Below are 21,339 nucleotides of genomic sequence, written 5' to 3' on the forward strand. Positions count from 1 at the left end.
AAGCAGAGACTGGTTTTAGAGGCATGGCTCCAAGACATAGCTGCTACAGAACCACTAACTCCAACACTGACGGCACCCACATCTACAGGTAGCCCTACACTAAGTATACAGTAGCTGTGTCTTAACAAATCAAATCGCATGGTTTTCTTTAAACAAAGGAGAAAACGTCGTTAGCCTCTTTTAGGTCTATTTAGTTTCTAAGAAAAAGCCCCCTTGTGCTGCTTGTGGGGGGGGGTCCCTTTGAGCTACAGGTTTGAACAGCTCTCCTGCATGGCAGCACACAGTCAACCCGATCTGCACCCAGAGTCAGGCAGTAAGGAAACACCCTGGAACTATCTGTGGGGGCTCTGAGGCAGAGAGCACAGGACCACAGCAGCTTGGAGGAGAGGCAGCTAAGCAAGAACCCAGTGTCTCAGGAAACAAGAGCTGACGGGTGAGTGGGAGCACCTTGGTCCAGCTCTCTCTCCCCATGTCACCAGGGCATGTCTCCTGTAATTCCTGCATGTAAACATCTGGAGATGGGGGTGACTGGTGAAGTCTATGTACTAAGGGACAATATGCAGGGCTGATCCGCCTGATCCCCGTCGAGTGTCGCCTGCTGCCTGCTCCTGTCGCTCTTGTTGCACTGGGCTCTAGGTGATGACAAAAGCCGTCCCCCAGCCCAGACGCTCAGCAGGGGTGAGGTGGGAGTGTGCTGAGAGGGAAGAGCTCCTACAGAGGCCCACAGTGCCCTTGGCTCCCTAGGCTGCCTAAGTGGCTGCAGAGCCTAGCTCCCTCCAGAGTTAACATTCACATTACACTGGACCCTTTTCAAAGAGAACCCAGGGTCTGATCCAGACAAGCTCACACACAACTGCGGCTCTGGAGCTCAGCGTCAGTGGTCCACACAGCAGTAGGAAGAGGTGGCTTCCATGGTTATTAGTTCTAGAAACGTTAACGAGGCTCTTAATTTTACAGCACTTAACAGCTTTCTCTTTTGGCTCACTGAGATTCTTTTTTGTAAAGCTTAGATGTGAAAATGACTTATTGAAAATTCTCTACGTTTACAATGCATTACACGTTTATTCAATGTCAGTATACAGAGGAGAAAGAGCCCCCAGGACTGCAGAATGTCAAGTATGTGGTTAGTCTCTTTTCTGTGACAGTGACAAGCGAACAGCTAAAAAACGAAGCAATGAACAGAAACATGGTTCTCAGGATTAAGGAGTAACAACACTGATATTCAACTTCAGTAGTTATTGCAACAGTAGGAGCTCGGGTCCTGTGTTTCACAGCAGGAGGGCTCTTCAGGAAATGTATTCAAGTTGTGAAGAGATCAGATGAAAATGTAAGAAAGGAAATACACATTTACCTTGACTCTCACTGAAGATAAATACTCATACAACTTTACACAATGCCACCTAATAACAATCTTTAAAAGCCAAGTACACAGAAGTAAAATGCAAGACTTTCACACTTTTAACTCAAGAGGCAGAAATTGAACCATGACACAAAGATAATGTGACAGTTGCAGCATGAATGAAAAGTTCTGCATCAATGTGACATTGCTCCACCAGAAGAGCATGTTCTTACAGTTGAACTTGGGATCAGAGTCTCAAGGTAACGGTTGCATACAAGTGCTTTTCCACAGAGAGCCACGGGCTTCACTAACGCCACACTGCCGTCCTCTCCCTGGGACACGGCACAGCACTTTGATGAGCACCTTGTTAACCTAAGCCGGCTCGTGGTGGTCCAGTCAGCCCAAGTAGACAGCATGTTCTGGACAGAAACGGCCTGGTGGGTGTGGGGCTCCCCCATGCATCCCCGGATGTTCAGGAGCAGGCCTACATGGGAAGGTGCACGGAGGCTCCATGGGTGACGGATGAGACCTCAACAGAGGACAAGCCTCAATGGTGCAGCTGGCTCTGAACCGAGAGGCATAAGGGACCATGACTGCCCACAGCACAGCCTGCATTCTAACACCAGTCACTGGAAAGCCACCACTAAACGCTGGTCCTAGTGTTTTTCTCAAGTGGTCAGATAGACTGGTGGTGGCATTGGGGTTTCCACAGGACCTTTTTCTGGCCCTACATGTCCTGTGTCTTGTTCCTCCTCACACTTTGAGCTTGCTCAACAAAGAAGAAAATATCTCCCTCCAGCGAGAAGTGAGAGGACCTTACAGACAGGGACACACATTGTGCTAAGGCAGGCTCACTCATTTTAGCATAAATTCAATGTTAAATTTATTAAAAATTCAGAATGTGATGTGCAGAAATGGCCCAGGGTGTTTTAAGAAAAACGCCAGAGGGGACATCCTGGGCTGGGATGTGTACACACCCCCACAGAAACTGCCAAGTTTTATAGCCCTTGTCACACCTGATTTCAGAATGTGGGCTTTTCTAAAAACATTCACTCTTCATCCTGACCTAAGTGGCTCTCAAAACACTACTAAACTCAATCAGCATAACAGACAACCTTAAAGCTCTTTACCCCTGGAGGCTGATCTGGAGGCCAATTACTGGCCACAGGAGTCACCCAATCTCTCAGGGACATTTGCTTTTCAAAGAAGGCACAACTTCCAAGCCTCTCAAAGGGCCGGGCTGTGGCTCAGAAGTGCAGAGCCAGCACGGCAGGGGTCAAGTCCCTTGGCTCAGTCCCCGGGCACGGCAGGAGGAGGAAAGTGGGACCAGGCTGGGGCCGATTCACCACAGCTACAGTGCAGCCGGCAGCTGCGGTGGGCGAGCAGGACAGACAGCAGGCTCTACCTGTACAGCGGGGCCCTCGCAGGGCAACACCATGGGGACTGGACTCCTGCCTGTAGGACCCTCTTCTTGCCAAAAGCTCTTTTATTCCGGGGGCTAGCTACCAGAGACATTCTTGTTCATGAAAATGCTCTACAGAGGGCTGGAGAGAAGGCTCAGAGGTTAAGGGCCCTGGCTGCTCTTCCAGAGGTCCTGAGTTCAATTCCCAGCAACCACATAATGACTCACAACCATCTGTAATGAGATCTGGTGCCCTCTTCTGGCCTACAGGCATACATGCAGACAGAACACTGTATACATAATAAATAAATCTTTTTTAAAAAAATTATTTAAAAAATAGACTGCTCAACGGAGAAACAGGGAAGTTTTGATGAGGAAGCTCAAAGTTTGGTGAGGAACTACAAACATGCTCCCCAAATTTCTCTGGGTGACTACTGTGGAAGCAGGGTAGCCCTCCCTGTGCATCATTCTTTGGAGATCAGAAACCATCATGACACAACCCCATGACACCCACCACCTCTGTCTGCAGGGCACCAGGAAGGAGCCCCTGCCCTCCAGCGCCCTCTTCTGGAGCTGCCGCACCTTTAGTTCTGGTCTTGGAGAACACCTTGCACTCTGTCCTCCTGCCTGCAGAACTGCTCTGCCGGCTGTCAAAGAAAGGGGGGCAGGAATCAGTCAGGGGGGCAGAGTGGGCCTGGGGCAGCATTGCCCTGCATGCAGGGGCCAGCCTGGGCCAGATCATGCAGCTAAGACAGCCTCTTTACAACTGACCCTGGACTCTTACCAGTTCCTGAACAGGGCAGGGAAGCCCAGGAGATTAAGAGACACAGCAGAGGGCCCCAAACAGGGTTTCCAGAATAGACATTAACAGATACTATACTTAGCAGCAGAAATTGGAAGAGACTGTGACCAAACCCCAAATCACAAACTGTGACATTATCATAGGGATGCAGAAAAGAATTTACAGGCCTCTATCAGGCAATATAGATGAGGCCTGTTTTCATTCCCCCTTTAAAGGAAACAGTGTATCCACCTCTTGTTCTGCTCTCCCAATTCCCAACAGCAAGTGACTCTTGCATCCCAGCAGATGGGGCTAGGCATGCTCCCAGGGCAGATCCACAAGGGCCCATCATCTGTGCTGGGTTCACAAGCACACATGTGATGGCTCCCTTGCCAGCGGATAGCTTCACAACTGAGACATCAGCATATCTTCATCATAAATATTACTTACCTATGATTGGCCACTCTATTTGGGCCAAATACAAAGTCCTGAATTTGGAAACTGCATACTCAATGCCTCAGAAGCATTTGAAAGTGAATTTCAGAAACTGCACATCGAGTGTTCATTTCTAACCTGCCCACCTGGCAGCCCAATTTGACCTCTGAAGTTCAGACAGTCTTCATGGCGGTGGTCTTTGCTCCCTCAGATCAGTTAACCCTAAGAACTAAGGAGTATATTCCCAAGGCAGATGGGACATGAGCACCTGCTCAGGGACACAAAAATGTCTTGGCATATAGGTGAGATACCCTGGAAGCTGCCATCATCTCATGGGCATCATCATCATGACAGTCTCAGTGGCTGTCACATTAAACAGGACAGGGATGGGGACACTGGTCTAGCCATGAACAAGGAGGAGCATGAGAAGGGGCCTGGGTCTGGTCTGGCTTCTGGAGAGAAAAGCAGGGTTGGTGGCTGCTGTCTACCAGAGTCTTGACACTGCGGACATGAAAGCTGCCAGATCTTTGTTACTGACATATCCACTACTCAGGGCAATACAAATGGTCACTACTGCTATAGTTAATGACAAAGGGGTACCAGACAGAAATAATCCTAAATATTCCAAATTAACAAATAAAATAACTATCATTCTGACACAAAATACCCAGATCAAAGAACTGGAAAATCTCCAGTAAATCTGTAAAAACTACAGATTAAAAGAATTCTTGAACAGCTGAGCAGGACCTAAGGAGCTGGAAACAAACTGCAATCCCCATCACTTTCCTGCTACAGGGGCAAGCCACACAGCACTGCTCCTGAGGGACACAGGACACAGGGCTCCAAGGGTAGGCTCTGAGTCCTGCACCAGCATCTGTCTCCAAGAGTCCTCCTGGACTCACAGCGACCATGCAAGAACACGAAGGGGGTGGGTGCTTTGTGCTTTCCCTGTGGGGGAACTGGCCCCCCTCCCCAATGCCATGTCAGAAGGTATCTTGCAGCCGGACAACCTAACAGCCCACACAAAGCAGAACTGAGAAGCCTGCCCTTGACTTCCAGCCACACCTTCCTGACCGTAAAATAAAGCTCCCCCGCCCCCCAGCAAAACAGACAGAACCTCCTTTTCCCTATGGGAAAACACAAGCTATGCACATCTAACACAAGTCTCGGCTGCTGCGGCCGGTGTCCTTGGCCCCGCATCCTAACTCCAGGCTCTGGACATGTGGGGAGTTTAGGGCACAATTGCAATCAAAGTTCTACAAACTGCTTCTTTGAAAAACGATGTTTATTAAACAATTTTAATTGTCATAAAATGACTAAAATGGGTTTTAAAAATTAAGGCTCTTTTCTTTCTGTGGATTGCCAGACAATGTAAAAATAATATCAATCAACCCTGATGAACGCTTTGTTCCTAAGTTAAATTTCATAGATTCCTAAACATTTTATGATTTAAGATAAAAAGTTGGACCATAAGTGATAATTAATGGCCATCTGTACTGAACATACACTGACCAGGTGCACAACAATCTAGTTGAGGAGTTACGCAGAAATATCCCAGTTAAAGCATAAATTTCGACGTTAGCATTTTAATGTCATTATTTCTCCACACTGTCATGATTTCCCTATAACCGGAATAGTCTGATACAGGAATGCTAACTTTGGGACTCTATATACCCAGAGGGATGACTGGCTTGGCTGGCAATTAGTCTGATTATATATTTTTAAATGCTCTAAGGTGGATTATCAAATGATTCAGAATTACATGGCATGCAGTATCCAAAATTATGGCTCTGATGCATTTAGATTTACATTAAGAAGTGTCATTCACATTCATTGTACATCCCACCCCTCCCACAAGAAAAAAAATCACTACCTAGTCAAGTTCTAGATCTGGTGCAGCATTAAGGATTAAAACTTACCACTTTACCAGGCCTTGCCCATGTGCAAATAAATCCCTCCTGACAAGCAGTGACTATACAGTCTTCAAGAAAAACCAATACAGTCAGTCTTTCATGAGCTATCTTTTTACAGATCAGCGGCTCTAACAAAGGAACATCTTCCATCCGAGGACACAGGGATGTTCCCAGAGTTTTAGCTGGGTCCGTTTTGGCTTTAGTAACTAGATTCAGTTTGTCACTGCTCTTGCTGGAAATGTGTCCCATACTATGATTTCGTTTATGGTCTTTTTCATGGTGTCTCTCCTTCCGGTCGTGCAGCGACAGAGTTGCAAACTTGCTGACCCCAGAGGCAATGGCCCCGTCCATGACGCTGCTTTTGCTACCAGCATTGGAGACAGCTGAATGTGGAAGGCTATTGGACCGTGGCAATGGAGGGGGCACAGAGTTTCCAGGTGTAGTGACACTGTTCCCATTGCTTCCAGCAGGTGGACTGGTGGCATTCATGACATTTGTATGTGTCCTTGCTCTTGAGAGGGGTTGGTGAGGGAAAAGGATGTCTTCTGTAAGGTCCCATAAACACAGTTGTGTATCCTGACCCACTGAACCAAACCGATAGGTAACACTTACAGGGCGGCTGTCTGTAGAGTTCCGTTTGGACAGCCTAGACTGTGTACTGTTTGCTCGATCTCTGCCAAAATGAAGAAGGTCCTGGAAGTCCTCATCACTGCCACTAAACTCCATAGGGTCACTTTCTTCTACGCTAGTAGTATAGGGATCAAATGCTACAACACTGACCCAGGATTTGTGCCCATGGCCTCTAGCTATTACTCGGCAGTCTAGAAAGGACCAGACTGTTACCAAGTCGTCCTCTCCACCTGTCACAATGTACTTGCCATCTGGGCTCCAGCACACACAAAGCAAGCCCCCAAAGTAGCTTTTCATTGTACCGTGCAGCTCCACTGAGTCAAAGTTGAACACACGCAGAAACCCGTCCTGGCTCACACATGCTAAGAACTTGCCATCTGGGGAGAAAGCAAACTCGTTGAGGGCCCCCTCGCCCACCGTCCACTTAAGGAGAGGGTTCCTCGTGGATTTGCTCTTGCAAGTGTGCACGGCAAAGCTCTCTCCCTGCTTCAGAAGCTGGTAGTGGGGGGCTGTGGTGCCACAAGTGTGCTCCACATTATATAAGTACATGTTCCCACTTGAATGGGCTACTAGGAAAAGGCTTTCCGAACCAGGAACCCATTTGACACAGGTTACGCGGGACTTGTCTATTAGTCTCTGTGAAGACAAAGGAGAACAAGTTATCACAATGGAGAAGTTACCGTCTACTTTCCAGAAACAAACAAACAAAAACAAACAAACAAACAAAAGCTTGTCTGCTTCTCGGCAAGAAGAAAAGAGCCCATTCAGGCACTCCATTTTATCCTGTGTCAGCCAGGCCAGTGAAGAGCCTGTGGCCCATTCTAGAATTGCATTTGGGTGTCAGAACCCTGTCTTTTACTGAGTGTATCAATCAATGGATAAATATCTGCTGAGAGCCTATTCTGTGCCAGGCCCCAGGCACACTGGTGTGGGATAGCCTTTGGCCCTTACGGTAGAAATAACTGAATGTTTCTCGCTATGGCTACATCCCCTCTCTACAAGGACTCACAGGACAAGTTTCTGTCCTCATAGCTTTCTTTACCTTTGTCACTTTAGGCCATGGGCCTTTCTGTGGCTGCTCCAGGACAGGAAATCATCTGCAGCCTGTGACCAGCAGAACACAGGACTTGAAAACACATTTCCTGGACAGGATACAGTCTGGATTCACTGTGTCTTTTAACCCACATCTCCCAGATTCCCGCTGAAGGTGGAGGCTGGCTTGGGAGCCTGTACTCCACCACGGTCGGTCTATTTCGTGCTCATCTTTGGTCCACTGACCTAGTTGCCCCTTTAAATGCATGTATACAGTGTCTAATCTTTAAAACCAACCAAACAAAAGCAGACACAAATGCCACTCAGGTGTACAGAGGGTACCCTTCTCTGTGCAGACCCTGCTATAGGACTCATCAGAGCACATACCCTCCACAGGCAACAGAGCTCACCAGAAGTTCCCAGTCCTGCCCTGGAACTCCCTGGAACACCTGCCAGGTATTCTCTGTTACTTCTTTACTCTTTACTGGGACATTTTACCTAACTGGTTGGGGTTCCCCAACATGAATCTCAGAGAGTCACCAGGGCACACTAGTACGGACCTGAGCTACAGCCATCTGCCTGATTGGTTTGGTGACCATGTGTCAGCAATGTGTGCTGTTTCCTTTACAGAAGAGGACAGAAATGAGATAATGTGACTCTAAAAGAATGGAAGCTGGGGTGCAATGTGCATGAGGATCTGGGTTTTCATATACAGCACTAGGTACAACAACAGTAATAATAAACAACAGGACAGAAAAGAAACTGAATCATGTGAGCTCACTGCATAAAAATAAGACTCAGAAGGAGCCGGGCAATGGTGGCGCATGCCTTTAATCCCAGCACTCGGGAGGCAGAGGCAGGCGGATCTCCGTGAGTTTGAGACCACCCTGGTCTATAGAGCTAGTTCCAGGACAGGCTCCAAAGCCACAGAGAAACCCTGTCTCGAAAATCAAAAAAAAAAAAAAAGACTCAGAATGAATGGGTTGTAACAAATGACTCTGCTGGGAAAACAGGAGCCGGAATGCCCACAGTATGAGACCTGGCGTTCCAGGTTCTCAAGTCTGAGCAAGGAGCATGAGCTATCACTGCTTACTGGCACAGAATAGCATGACAGGCATCTTAGCCAGTACGTACTGACCTTGATGACACAGTCACCGTTTTCATTTCCTGCTTGGTGACCTGCCTGTCAATGGCACGTGCCTTATGTTAATGTCAACTGCCTAAACACCCAGCACTGTTCTGCAGGATTTCCATTCGACTATTTCATAATGTCATAAATTATGAGATTTCTTAACAAGGGGTCATATGAAGACATAGCTAGATCACAGCCTATGGGGGAAGAAGGTGTTAGGAGGGTGCAGAAATTAAGAGCCTCCAGCTACATGACCGTGAAGGCTCACTGCTAACTCTTCCACGAGGCCAGGCTGCTCCACACTCACTGAGTCCAGGGCCATGACTATGCCAGGTGGGTTTGCACATGTAACTTGGATCTAAAGTCAAACTATGTCCTGACCCTAGCCTCGTTTTCTCCAGTCACTATTACTCCATTCATGTGGAAAATTTAAAGATTCTCGCAATATGACTAAGTGTAAATTTTTACCTACAAACTTAAAAAAAGTACAACAGAAAAATTCCACTGGAATTCTGGTAAGAAAGGAAGTGCTGTTATGTGATGGGGAGGTGCAGACAGCGGTGAGCAGATGCAGTGCAGTGCAGAGTGATGGGGAGGTGCAGACAGCGGAGAGCAGATGCAGTGCAGTGCAGAGTGATGGGGAGGTGCAGACAGCAGAGAGCAGATGCAGTGCAGAGTGATGGGGAGGTGCAGACAGCGGTGAGCAGATGCAGTGCAGTGCAGAGTGATGGGGAGGTGCAGACAGCGGAGAGCAGATGCAGTGCAGTGCAGAGTGATGGGGAGGTGCAGACAGCAGAGAGCAGATGCAGTGCAGAGTGATGGGGAGGTGCAGACAGCGGTGAGCAGATGCAGTGCAGAGTGATGGGGAGGTGCAGACAGCGGAGAGCAGATGCAGTGCAGTGCAGAGTGATGGGGAGGTGCAGACAGCGGTGAGCAGATGCAGTGCAGTGCAGAGTGATGGGGAGGTGCAGACAGCGGTGAGCAGATGCAGTGCAGAGTGATGGGGAGGTGCAGACAGCGGAGAGCAGATGCAGTGCAGAGTGATGGGGAGGTGCAGACAGCGGAGAGCAGATGCAGTGCAGTGCAGAGTGATGGGGAGGTGCAGACAGCGGTGAGCAGATGCAGTGCAGTGCAGAGTGATGGGGAGGTGCAGACAGCGGAGAGCAGATGCAGTGCAGTGTGATGGGGAGGTGCAGACAGCGGTGAGCAGATGCAGTGCAGTGCAGAGTGATGGGGAGGTGCAGACAGCGGAGAGCAGATGCAGTGCAGAGTGATGGGGAGGTGCAGACAGCAGAGAGCAGATGCAGTGCAGAGTGATGGGGAGGTGCAGACAGCGGAGAGCAGATGCAGTGCAGAGTGATGGGGAGGTGCAGACAGCGGTGAGCAGATGCAGTGCAGTGCAGAGTGATGGGGAGGTGCAGACAGCGGTAAGCAGATGCAGTGCAGTGCAGAGTGATGGGGAGGTGCAGACAGCGGTGAGCAGATGCAGTGCAGAGTGATGGGGAGGTGCAGACAGCGGTGAGCAGATGCAGTGCAGTGCAGAGTGATGGGGAGGTGCAGACAGCGGTAAGCAGATGCAGTGCAGTGCAGAGTGATGGGGAGGTGCAGACAGCGGTGAGCAGATGCAGTGCAGAGTGATGGGGAGGTGCAGACAGCGGTGAGCAGATGCAGTGCAGAGTGATGGGGAGGTGCAGACAGCGGTGAGCAGATGCAGTGCAGTGCAGAGTGATGGGGAGGTGCAGACAGCGGTGAGCAGATGCAGTGCAGTGCAGAGTGATGGGGAGGTGCAGACAGCGGTAAGCAGATGCAGTGCAGTGCAGAGTGATGGGGAGGTGCAGACAGCGGTGAGCAGATGCAGTGCAGAGTGATGGGGAGGTGCAGACAGCGGTGAGCAGATGCAGTGCCGTGCAGAGTGATGGGGAGGTGCAGACAGCGGTGAGCAGATGCAGTGCAGTGCAGTGTGATGGGGAGGTGCAGACAGCGGTAAGCAGATGCAGTGCAGTGCAGAGTGATGGGGAGGTGCAGACAGCGGTGAGCAGATGCAGTGCAGTGCAGAGTGATGGGGAGGTGCAGACAGCGGTAAGCAGATGCAGTGCCGTGCAGAGTGATGGGGAGGTACAGACAGCGGTGAGCAGATGCAGTGCAGTGCAGTGTGATGGGGAGGTGCAGACAGCGGTAAGCAGATGCAGTGCAGTGCAGAGTGATGGGGAGGTGCAGACAGCGGTGAGCAGATGCAGTGCAGTGCAGAGTGATGGGGAGGTGCAGACAGCGGTGAGCAGATGCAGTGCAGTGCAGTGTGATGGGGAGGTGCAGACAGCGGTGAGCAGATGCAGTGCAGAGTGATGGGGAGGTGCAGACAGCGGTGAGCAGATGCAGTGCAGAGTGATGGGGAGGTGCAGACAGCGGTGAGCAGATGCAGTGCAGAGTGATGGGGAGGTGCAGACAGCGGTGAGCAGATGCAGTGCAGAGTGATGGGGAGGTGCAGACAGCGGTGAGCAGATGCAGTGCAGTGCAGAGTGATGGGGAGGTGCAGACAGCGGTGAGCAGATGCAGTGCAGAGTGATGGGGAGGTGCAGACAGCGGTGAGCAGATGCAGTGCAGAGTGATGGGGAGGTGCAGACAGCGGTAAGCAGATGCAGTGCAGTGCAGAGTGATGGGGAGGTGCAGACAGCGGTGAGCAGATGCAGTGCAGTGCAGAGTGATGGGGAGGTGCAGACAGCGGTGAGCAGATGCAGTGCAGTGCAGAGTGATGGGGAGGTGCAGACAGCGGTGAGCAGATGCAGTGCAGTGCAGAGTGATGGGGAGGTGCAGACAGCGGAGAGCAGATGCAGTGCAGTGCAGAGTGATGGGGAGGTGCAGACAGCGGAGAGCAGATGCAGTGCAGAGTGATGGGGAGGTGCAGACAGCGGTAAGCAGATGCAGTGCAGTGCAGAGTGATGGGGAGGTGCAGACAGCGGTGAGCAGATGCAGTGCAGAGTGATGGGGAGGTGCAGACAGCGGTGAGCAGATGCAGTGCAGTGCAGAGTGATGGGGAGGTGCAGACAGCGGTGAGCAGATGCAGTGCAGTGCAGAGTGATGGGGAGGTGCAGACAGCGGTGAGCAGATGCAGTGCAGTGCAGAGTGATGGGGAGGTGCAGACAGCGGTGAGCAGATGCAGTGCAGAAAGTTTTACTCACTAAAATGTGCACTCCAACCACCCTAGGCCAATCTGTGGATATAGCTGACAGAGAAAACTTCTAACAACCCACTGTATGCAGACCTTACTGTTGTCCCTGGGGACTGGGCACAACAGTGTAGCAATGACAGACCAAATCCAAGGGAGCACAACTGAGTCAGGGGCGTGGCATAGCAGGAGGACAAGCCTCACTTCCGACCCGAGGATCTATTTCTGGGTGCCAGGTGTTGGCAAGAGGCTTTCCATCCACCCCCTAGTGCTCCAAACACTCCACAAGTCTGAGCACTCATAATTCATGTGCAAAACTACAAGCAGAAAGCCTCACTTGGACTCCTTTCCTGCACTCAGGACCTGCTGCCCCAGTCACTGGGATTAGCTCATCTACCCAAAATGCTTGCTTACACAACTGCCAAATAGAGCACAAATATATCAACTCTCACCTGTTTCCCTGTGCATCCTCATTCTTCTCTGAAATTACAAAGCACTCAATCACCCTACTGTTCAGTATTGATGTAGTGTGAACGACCGTGAGCCAGGGCAGTTTTCACAAGCTTGAACAGTATGTACAGATCAAAGGGGTATAAGCTTTACAAGCTTTCCAGAGGAATAGCCAGATTGTTTCCCATGAAGACTATAACAATTTATGTTCCCACCAGTGCCTGTTTTCCCTACCAGAAGGTATGGCCTATGATGAGACAGAAAAGTTCAGAGGTCTTCAAACTTGTCTGAAGTCACGTCCATTCATTTACTCAGTCAACACTGAATACATACCACATGTCAGACATTTATTTATACAGCATTGAATAAAACTGCCATCCCTATCTATATGGCAGATGTAGTGAGGTAAATGCTGTGCAGAAAAATTATCCAGGAAAGGAAAACAAAGTGCTGGGAATGGCATGTCTTGGCAATTTCAGTCTAAGAGGACAGCTAAGAAAAGCCCCTTAATATGTGAGAGTTAGCTGGGCACAAAGTGAGGCCAGCACACAGTGTGCTGGGGAGACACTGGAACAGTGGGGAGGGAACAGATGCAGGAGCTCCAGACCCTGTAGAAGTAGCAGTGTGCTACTGAGAGTGGCAGGCTGGTCTCAGACACTCTGCATTCTCCTTGACAGTGCTACTGCAGACAAGGGGCATCACAGGCTCTACAACAAGGAGGAAATCCTAGCAGAAAGAACAAAAGGTCAAATGGAGACGAGGTCAGGAGGTCACTGGTCTCCAACCTAGCCAGTGATAATGTCAGGTGCGTCTGTTGACAGTGAATGTAGTGGAGACGATGAGAGGAGTATAAAGTTCATAAAGACCCCTAAGTTCAGCCCCAGAGACAGCTGGGAAGGTCAGTCTGTAGCCAGTGAAAATGAGCAGAAAAGTCAAGCAGATGGAGAGCTACAAACCTGGGACATCCTGGGATCTCTGAGGAAGATGGTTCAGAAGGCAGAGTGTAGGGTTCTGGGAAATCTCCCCAGAGGGAGCACAGTACGGCCATGCTGTCATACTCACTGTGGTGACCACAGTGTAGGATTCTGGGAAATCTCCCCAGAGGGAGCACAGTACGGCCATGCTGTCACACTCACTGTGGTGACCACAGTGTAGGATTCTGGGAAATCTCCCCAGAGGGAGCACAGTACGGCCATGCTGTCACACTCACTGTGGTGACCACAGTGTAGGATTCTGGGAAATCTCCCCAGAGGGAGCACAGTACGGCCATGCTGTCACACTCACTGTGGTGACCACAGAGCTCTCCATCAAAGAGCCAGCCAAAGCACAACAGAACACTGCGGTGTCCAGGTCAAGGGTCAGAAGTTTGTACGAACCCTTGGAGCACTCAGCCAGAGCTCACTCCTCTTCTAATACAGAGAGTAACTCAAAGAGAAATCGCACTACATAAGAAAAGGGCATCATGTCCACTGCAGTAGAAGGGGTCTCCAGGCCCTCCGGACTAGTTAGAAGGGGAAAAGAAAGAAATCTGCAGCCACATCCAAGTGTCCATGACAAATAAATCTGAACTGAAGCTTTCTGAGGCATTTCATTTTTATTTTTCTTACTTCTACCAGCATGACAAGCAAAAACAAAAACAAAACAAAACAAAAAACAACTTGGGGGTGAGTATGCATTTTACAATACAGATATCAGCTTGTAATATACACATAACAACTGTTAGAAAGCTACAGTGCAAGAACAGTTTTTTTTTTTTTAAAGGCAACATAAAGATAACTGGAGAGGGCTGAAGCTCTCCCGCAGAAGTAAAGAAATGGGTATTTCAAAACCACCAAGGATTAGATGTCATTTTTACCAAAGTTGAAACTTTAAGAAGTAGATAATTGTAGGTAATTGTTGCTCATTTCTTTCCATCAATTTAAAAAAAAAAGCAGCAAAACCAAAACTGATAAAATGCACAACCGTGTCCTCTGCCAGAAAAGGGCATACTCTACCACTGGCCCACCTCCAAACTTTGTTTCTTTAAAGATTTATCTTTATTTTTATTATGTATGTATCTCTCTGAGGGTACCCATGGAAGCCAAATTTGGGCCTTCTAGAAGAGCAACAAGTGCTGTTAGCCACTAAGCCATCTCTCCAGGCCCAACATTTTAAAAGAAAAAATAAAAAAGTTTGCATGTCCTCATTGGGACCTTGGGAGCTCATTCCAGTGCTCCAGTGTGGGTCTCTGTCTCTATCTCCATCCATCACCAGATGAAGGTTCTATGGTGATATGCAAGATATTCGTCAGTATTGCTATAGGATAGGGTCATTTCAGGTTCCCTATCCTCAGCTGCCTTTGGACTGGAGAGGGAGGGGGAGAGGAGTGGGGGGAGGGGGAGGGAAATGGGAGGCTGGGAGGAGGCGGAAACTTGTTTTTTTTTCCTTTTCTCAATTAAAAAAAAAGTTTGCATGTGTGCACATGCTCACAAATGGCGGGTCAAAGGACAACTTGTGAGAACAGGTTCTCACCTTCCACCATGTGGGTCTCAGGCTTGGTGGCAAGGGTCTTTACCAGCTCCGCCATCTCCAAAACCTAGTGGTTTCAGTCTTCAACTCATAGTAGCTATAGTTACCTGCATAATATCTCCACAAGACCGGACTCATTAACACCTGTCTCATGGAAGGGGGAAGGGCTCATGGCGCCCTAGCCGCTCTGTGCATTGCTATGCATTAAGCAGCTAGTAGGGGAAGGAAAGACACTGTCTTCAGTAATGCAGCCACTGGCAAGACATCCACGTTCTCCTAAGCCATCCTAATGAAACTCACTGGGAAGTGGAAAGGGATGAGCAAGTGTGCAAAGGGCAACAGAGAGAAAAAGGGTGATAATATCAAAACACATGAATACATAAGGAAATGTCACAATGACACAGCTGGAGTGAGGAAAAGCAGTTAAAAGTGCTTCTTTCCCATGGCCTCTCCCTGCACCCACACCTGGAGGCTCCAACCACCTATAACTTCAGCTCTAGGGGAATTTGATACTTGCTTTGACCTCCAATAGTACCTGCATACATGTGCAAATACATGCACACAGACACATGAAAATAAACCTTTAAAACGAAAATGTCATAATAAACTCACTATTATGTATTATTAATATATGGAGAAAAAAACCCCACTTTCAAGCTGGGTGGTGGTGGCACACACCTTTAATCCCAACCCTGGCAAGGCAGAGGCAGGTGGATCTCAGAGTTTGAGGTCTGTAGGGCACCCTGTCTACAGAGTGAGTCCCAAGACAGCCAGAGGTACACAGAGAAACCTTGTTTCAAAAACAAACCAAACAAACAAACAAAACCACTTTCAAAATTCCTTTAAGTTACTATTCTGTAACTTTTACAAAGAAAGGTTTTGATTATTATAATATAGCAAGTGTTTCTTGTCCCTTTGTGACATCTCCTCCCCAAATAGATGATCAGTAGTTACAAAAATAAACTCTTGGGTGCTCCAGCAAGTCCAAAACATTGACTACAAGTCAAGGTGGCTCTCATTTCAAAGGCAGACTCTACCATCTTGATGCACTGTGTGGCAAAGCACATACAGGAAGCAACAGAAACCTCAAATCCACTTTGAGAGACTAGAAAAGGCAGAGACAGGAGGGAGCTGAGGACTTCACTTCCCAGAAGACTCTAAAAGGACTAGGTATTTTTCCTTCCATCTGGTCAGGAGCAGGCAGAACTGCAAAAGTCTCTATAGTGTCTGGGGACAGGTCCAAGGTAAGGAACAAGAACAGAGCTCCCCTCTGCTCACAGACCTGGAGTGACCAAGGGCAAACTCAAGGTCACCGTAAATGTAGTGAAGGTGTGAATCTTTCAATTCCTGCCCCATTCAGGATGGACGGAAGGAAGGAAGGAAGGAAGGAAGGAAGGAAGGAGGGAGGGAGGGAGGGAGGGAGGGAGGGAGGGAGGGAGGGAGGGAAGGAAGGAGGGAGGGAGGGAAGGAAGGAGGGAGACAGGGAGACAGACAGACTATGATGGTTAGCAGTAAGCACTAGGATTCATAGGTGATGTTTTCCTGGCTTTTTTGTTCTCTATTTTCCATTTTTTCTATACACAAGCACTTAAATTTCTCAGTTTCAATTTGCAGGCCAAAAAAAATCACCTTTAAATATATACTTGCTTCCAGATATAAAAATTTCATCTCTCTTTAATCTACATCACATATCAAGAACTTACAATTCCATTTTCTTCATACATCTGAGTTTCATGTACCAGCACCAGACATTAGAAATGGGGCATGCAAGTGTGTGCACATGAATGAATGGAGCAGGTGGGTGAGCACAGAGAACTAGTGAGGAAGACAGAAAGAGACCACATGGCTTTGACAGGCAAAAGGAATTTCTGCCCTGCAAAATTAGAAAAATAAATTTAAAATAATAAAAAAGGAAGGTTTATCCTTCAAAACAGTGTCTAGCCTCCCAAGAAAGCCTTTCCTTCCAATCCCACCTACTAGTAAGAAGCCTTGACATTTCCCTGCTCTGAAGACTGTTCAACACTGGACCAGCACTTAGGCGCTTTCTTCACTACTTAGCCTTGTTCCCGCTCCACAAGCAGCTATGCAGGTACTGTTCTTGCCATTTGCCAGACACACAGCAAACAAATGGAGTGTTCTTCTAAACCCTAGTCTATTCAAAGTCTGTGTTCTTGGTGCTACTGAATTGTGTTGGTTTTGGGCCATTAACTGGCCATTTGATGTTTTGCAGAATGGGATGAGAGGGCCACAGTCTTGGAGTACAATCAGCTCAGTCTCAGGCATTCTTTTGTTCTTAGCTCTCTCCCCATAGACCCTTGCTTGGGATCTCAGAGTTGTGATTACAAACTGGCAACTCAAATTTTTATCCCTCCTTAAAATTTCTATCCCATCCATCCACCCACCCACCCACCCATCCATCCATCCATCCATCCATCCATCCATCCATCCATCCATCCATCCATCCATCCATCCAGTGTATGTATGTGTGGAAGGGATGGAACTCAAGTCATCCAGCTTGGCAGCAATACCTGCACTTTCTGAGACACCCTGCCCATACGTATCCCTACCTAACAACCAACCTGCCCTTCAGATGCACACCTGCAAGCATGTGCGGATCTTTGAAATGAACCAAATACAAGATGCAGCCTCTATCTTTCCCTCCATTACTGAGCCCTGCCCCCTTTTCAGTCTCACACAATGCAGTAGCAGCCAGCATCTTCAGACTTGTTACTATCTCCCTCCACAGTAAGTTCCCTGAACACCAACCTGGGAGCTGCAGAGTAAGCTCAGAAGTTAAGTGCCCCTACTGCTCATGTCAGGCAGCTCACAGCTGTCTCTAACTCATCTCCAGAGAGCTTGAAGCCCTCTCCTGGACTCATGAGGCACTGCACTTATGTGCACAGAGAAAAGACACACACATACACACACACACACACAAACACAAAAGTCTTTAAAAACACCTCATGACAATCTGACTGTGCTTCTGTTCTCTCCATAGGATTCCCCCCACTCTCCCTTTCTCTTTCCTTCTCTCCCTCTCCCTCAAGACAAGGTTTTGTCTAGGTAGCCTTGACTGTCCTGGAACTCAGAGAATGATCTGTCTTTGCCTCCTGTCTAGTCCTTCCTTTGGTGGCCTCCTCCTAGGAGGTTCAGCTCGAAGCACACCACTTCCTCTAAGAGAGCTTCTCACCTGCCAGTTAAAAGCAGTCTGCACTCTCCTCGCACACCACAGTGGGTCGCCATCTGTGGCCGCTAGCACGTGTGGGTGTTGTTTATACCCCTCTCCTCTAAAGGGTGACATGGGGCAGGTTCTTCTGCTGCACACACAGCCCCGCAGGTGCTCATGGTATGCTGAACAAGTAAAGAACTGCCAAGTCTAGTTCAAGTCCCCAGCCCTCACCTGACACTCACTAGCGCCTTCTCACTGGTCGTGCTACCTTCGTGGTCTCTTCCTTCAGTCCAATCTACCTTCTAAAATTGACAAGAGTTCTAAAAAACACATTTGACCCCTGATTAAAAGCCTAAAGTTCCCCTACAGTCTCCATGTTAAGTCCAAGTTTCTCCACATGACATGAATAATTTGGTTTTAATTCCTCTTTTTGGTGATGACTTCTGCTACTACCACCAACTCCACCCAGTGACTTGATTATGTTGTCACTTGATGTTCCAGAAAATGCCAAATGGTTTTCTTTCCAACTTTTTTGTTCTTGTTTGTTTGTCTGTTTGTTTTTAAACAGGGTCTTGTTCTGCAGCCCAGGCTGGCTTCCTGGCATGCAACACCATGCCTAATTTCTTTTCTTCTGAAGAGCATCCTTGCCTTCATCCTATCCTTACAAGTGCCCTCAAGATCCAGACCAGTGCTGTACTCTGCAAGTACTTCTCAGACCCTTTCACTAAATTTCTCCAATTCTTCTTTTTCTATTGATACAGGATCTCTGTGAAGTCCAGAATGGCTTTAAACTAGTGATCCTCCTACCTCAGCCTCTCAGTAAGCCACCCCATGTTTCCAGATAAATCTGACTTTTAAGAAAAATTTAAAATACCAGAAGGGGGGTGGAGGAAGGGAGTCAGATATATGCCTCAGTGGCTAAGAGCTTGTAAAGGATCAATTCAATGCCCAGCAACTACATGGTGGCTAATAATGGTTTGTAACTTCAGTTCCAGGGGTCTGATAACCTCTAGCCTCCTTGGTACTATGAATGTGGTATGTAGACATGTATGTAACCAAAACACCCATATATATAAAATAAGTAAATACATAAATAAATCAATCTATAAACTTTTTTATTTGACATATTAAAGAATACACACATGTTGGGTATACTGGTACACACCCTTGATCCCAGTACTTGGAAAGGAGGGCAGATGGATCTTTATGAGTTCATTAGCCTGTCTATATAGCGAGCTCTAGGCCAGTTTGATTTACATGAGATTCTGTCTCAAAACAACCAAAAACACAAGTAACATGTATCCCATCAGTACTTCATTGATGAGTCCATGCCTGGAATCTACCTGTCCATCCTTCTAACTGAGTTGCTAAGAAGGCAAGGTCAAACTGGCAACCACACCCGGTAGGGCTTACAAGCCTACAACCAGGAAGGTTCTGGAAATAATTTCTGGTTCCAGCAATATCATGATAACTCTATGAACTTGCTGATGTGGACTTAGCATTTCTTTGCAGATTTCTTCATCCATAAAGTGAAAACCAACCATCCACCCTCCTATGTACAAGTAACAGGAACCTCTAACTCTCACACCAACGCTGAGTGTAGCACAAGGACATCTTTTTACAACATCTCTGGCACTCTGAGAAGAGCAGCCTTTGTGCTTGGGAGAAATGGATTCACACCACCAAAGACTTGTGAAGGGCACTTGGTTTCAATCTCGAGCTCCAAATGCCAACCTGGCATTAAAGCTTGCACAGTCTCACATTCCGAACAGCCACTTCAGCTGCAATCAAAGAGTAGGCAAGAACTTGTGCTTACTTCATGAAGAGGGAGGATCTGCTTTCTATCCTGTAGCTCCATCACCAGGACAGAAGGGGTCTGGCCATCAGAGTCATGTGGACTCTAACTCCCCCACCCTCCCCCAACACAACCCACAAACCTTTCTTGTTCTCTAAGTGGCATTCTGTGCCATCCTCTGTCAGAACTGCCTTTGGGTCTTGTTTACCAACAGCTTGGCACGGGGTTCAATCCACTCCCAGTCCATCACACGCTCTTCTACCCAAACACAAGCAAAACCCCATAATGATTCCAACTGCAGTTTCTGTTAACAATGCAGAAGAGTAACTTTGGGTCATCTTTCCCAGTCCTCATCAACATAGACAGACAGACAGACAAAATCACCCAGTTACTTAGAAATCACTTCCTCTAACGGCATTAGTAAAACGTCTGGGTAAATAGATACTTTTCTGATTAAGATTTTTAAAGGAAATGGAGTCAAATAGCTTTTCTCTTCAGCTGTCAATGTAGAGGACAAGTTTATTCCTAGTAAACCCAAAGGACCCAGGATGGTACTGAACACGCAAACAGCAAATGCCATAAGGACTACAAAGAATCAGAACTGCAGCTGTTTTGTGTGAGTTTGGGGCTCTTCTTCTTCCTTCTCAAAACCACTTCTTACATTAGACACGAGAGCATGCTGCTCCAGGAACATGATACTAAAACCAGGCAGCAGGACAAACCATTCGTCCTTCTGACATGAAGCCGCCTTCAAATAACAATTCATAAAAGGCTGAGTAACAAGGTGGAGATTAGAATCCAGAGTGTCTACCTCATCAAGTCTACTTCACCTCTGCCATGTTCCAGGAAAGTCACGCTAAAACAGGAGAGAAAGACTATCAAGTATGTGGTAATACTTGGAGCTGAAAATCTACTATAATGGCTTGAATAAGTACAATCTATTTGACAACTTCTGCCTGCTATGTGTATTGATATATATATATATCAAGATCAAGAAATGGATATAAAGTACACACCTTTAATCCCTGCAGTTCTGCAGAAGCAGAAGGATCTCTGTGAGTTCCAGGTCAGCCTGGTCTACAGAGTGAGTTCCAGGACAGCCAAGACTACACAATAAGACCCCTGCCTCAAAACCAAACAAAACAAAAATCACACCTCAAGTTATCAATATGCTTGCCTCTATTATTGAAGCGATGTGTGCTTATGCATATGTATGCATGAGGCACACACCTGTGAAGATCAGAAGTCAACATCCTGAAGCTCTCTCTACTGGTCTCTATCTTTTCTTCTTCAAACAGGGTCTCTTGGAGCTCACTGACTGTCATCTAGACTAACTGGCTGGTGAATCCCTGGGATCCTTCGGTCTCCTCTTCCTGAGACTAGGATTAAAGACACATTGGCCATGCCTGGACTTTTATGTGGATGCTGGAAATCCCAAGTCACACTTTATCCATGGAGGCATCTCCCCACCCCCATGCAGATGGGTTTAAGGTATCTGTAGATAGCTGATCATTCTCTGAACAAATGCACAAACAATTACCTCGAGGAAAAACAAGTTCAGAACACTAATCCACAACATTTAAACTGATA

General features: G+C 47.8%; 1 protein-coding gene across 10 annotated transcripts in view; it reads right to left on the minus strand.

The window, feature by feature from the left end:
* Wdr20 (WD repeat domain 20) overlaps positions 1 to 21,339 on the minus strand; it is a 72,915-nt gene that overhangs the window by 4,161 nt on the left and 47,415 nt on the right. For 4 of the 10 annotated variants that reach the window (XM_075948659.1, XM_075948661.1, XM_075948663.1 and 1 more), the window contains 2 exons: positions 5,877 to 7,136; positions 3,324 to 3,388 (listed from right to left, as the gene is read on the minus strand). The exons of 1 other annotated variant lie outside the window; for it this stretch is intronic. In XM_075948659.1, coding sequence (XP_075804774.1) covers positions 3,326 to 3,388; positions 5,877 to 7,136 — 1,323 coding nt within the window. In that variant the 3' untranslated portion in view covers positions 3,324 to 3,325. 5 more of the 10 variants (XM_075948660.1, XM_075948662.1, XM_075948665.1 and 2 more) reach the window with 3 other exon arrangements.

The sequence above is a fragment of the Microtus pennsylvanicus genome, chromosome 14, assembly GCF_037038515.1.
Source record: "Microtus pennsylvanicus isolate mMicPen1 chromosome 14, mMicPen1.hap1, whole genome shotgun sequence".
NCBI classification, from domain to species: Eukaryota; Metazoa; Chordata; class Mammalia; order Rodentia; family Cricetidae; genus Microtus; species Microtus pennsylvanicus.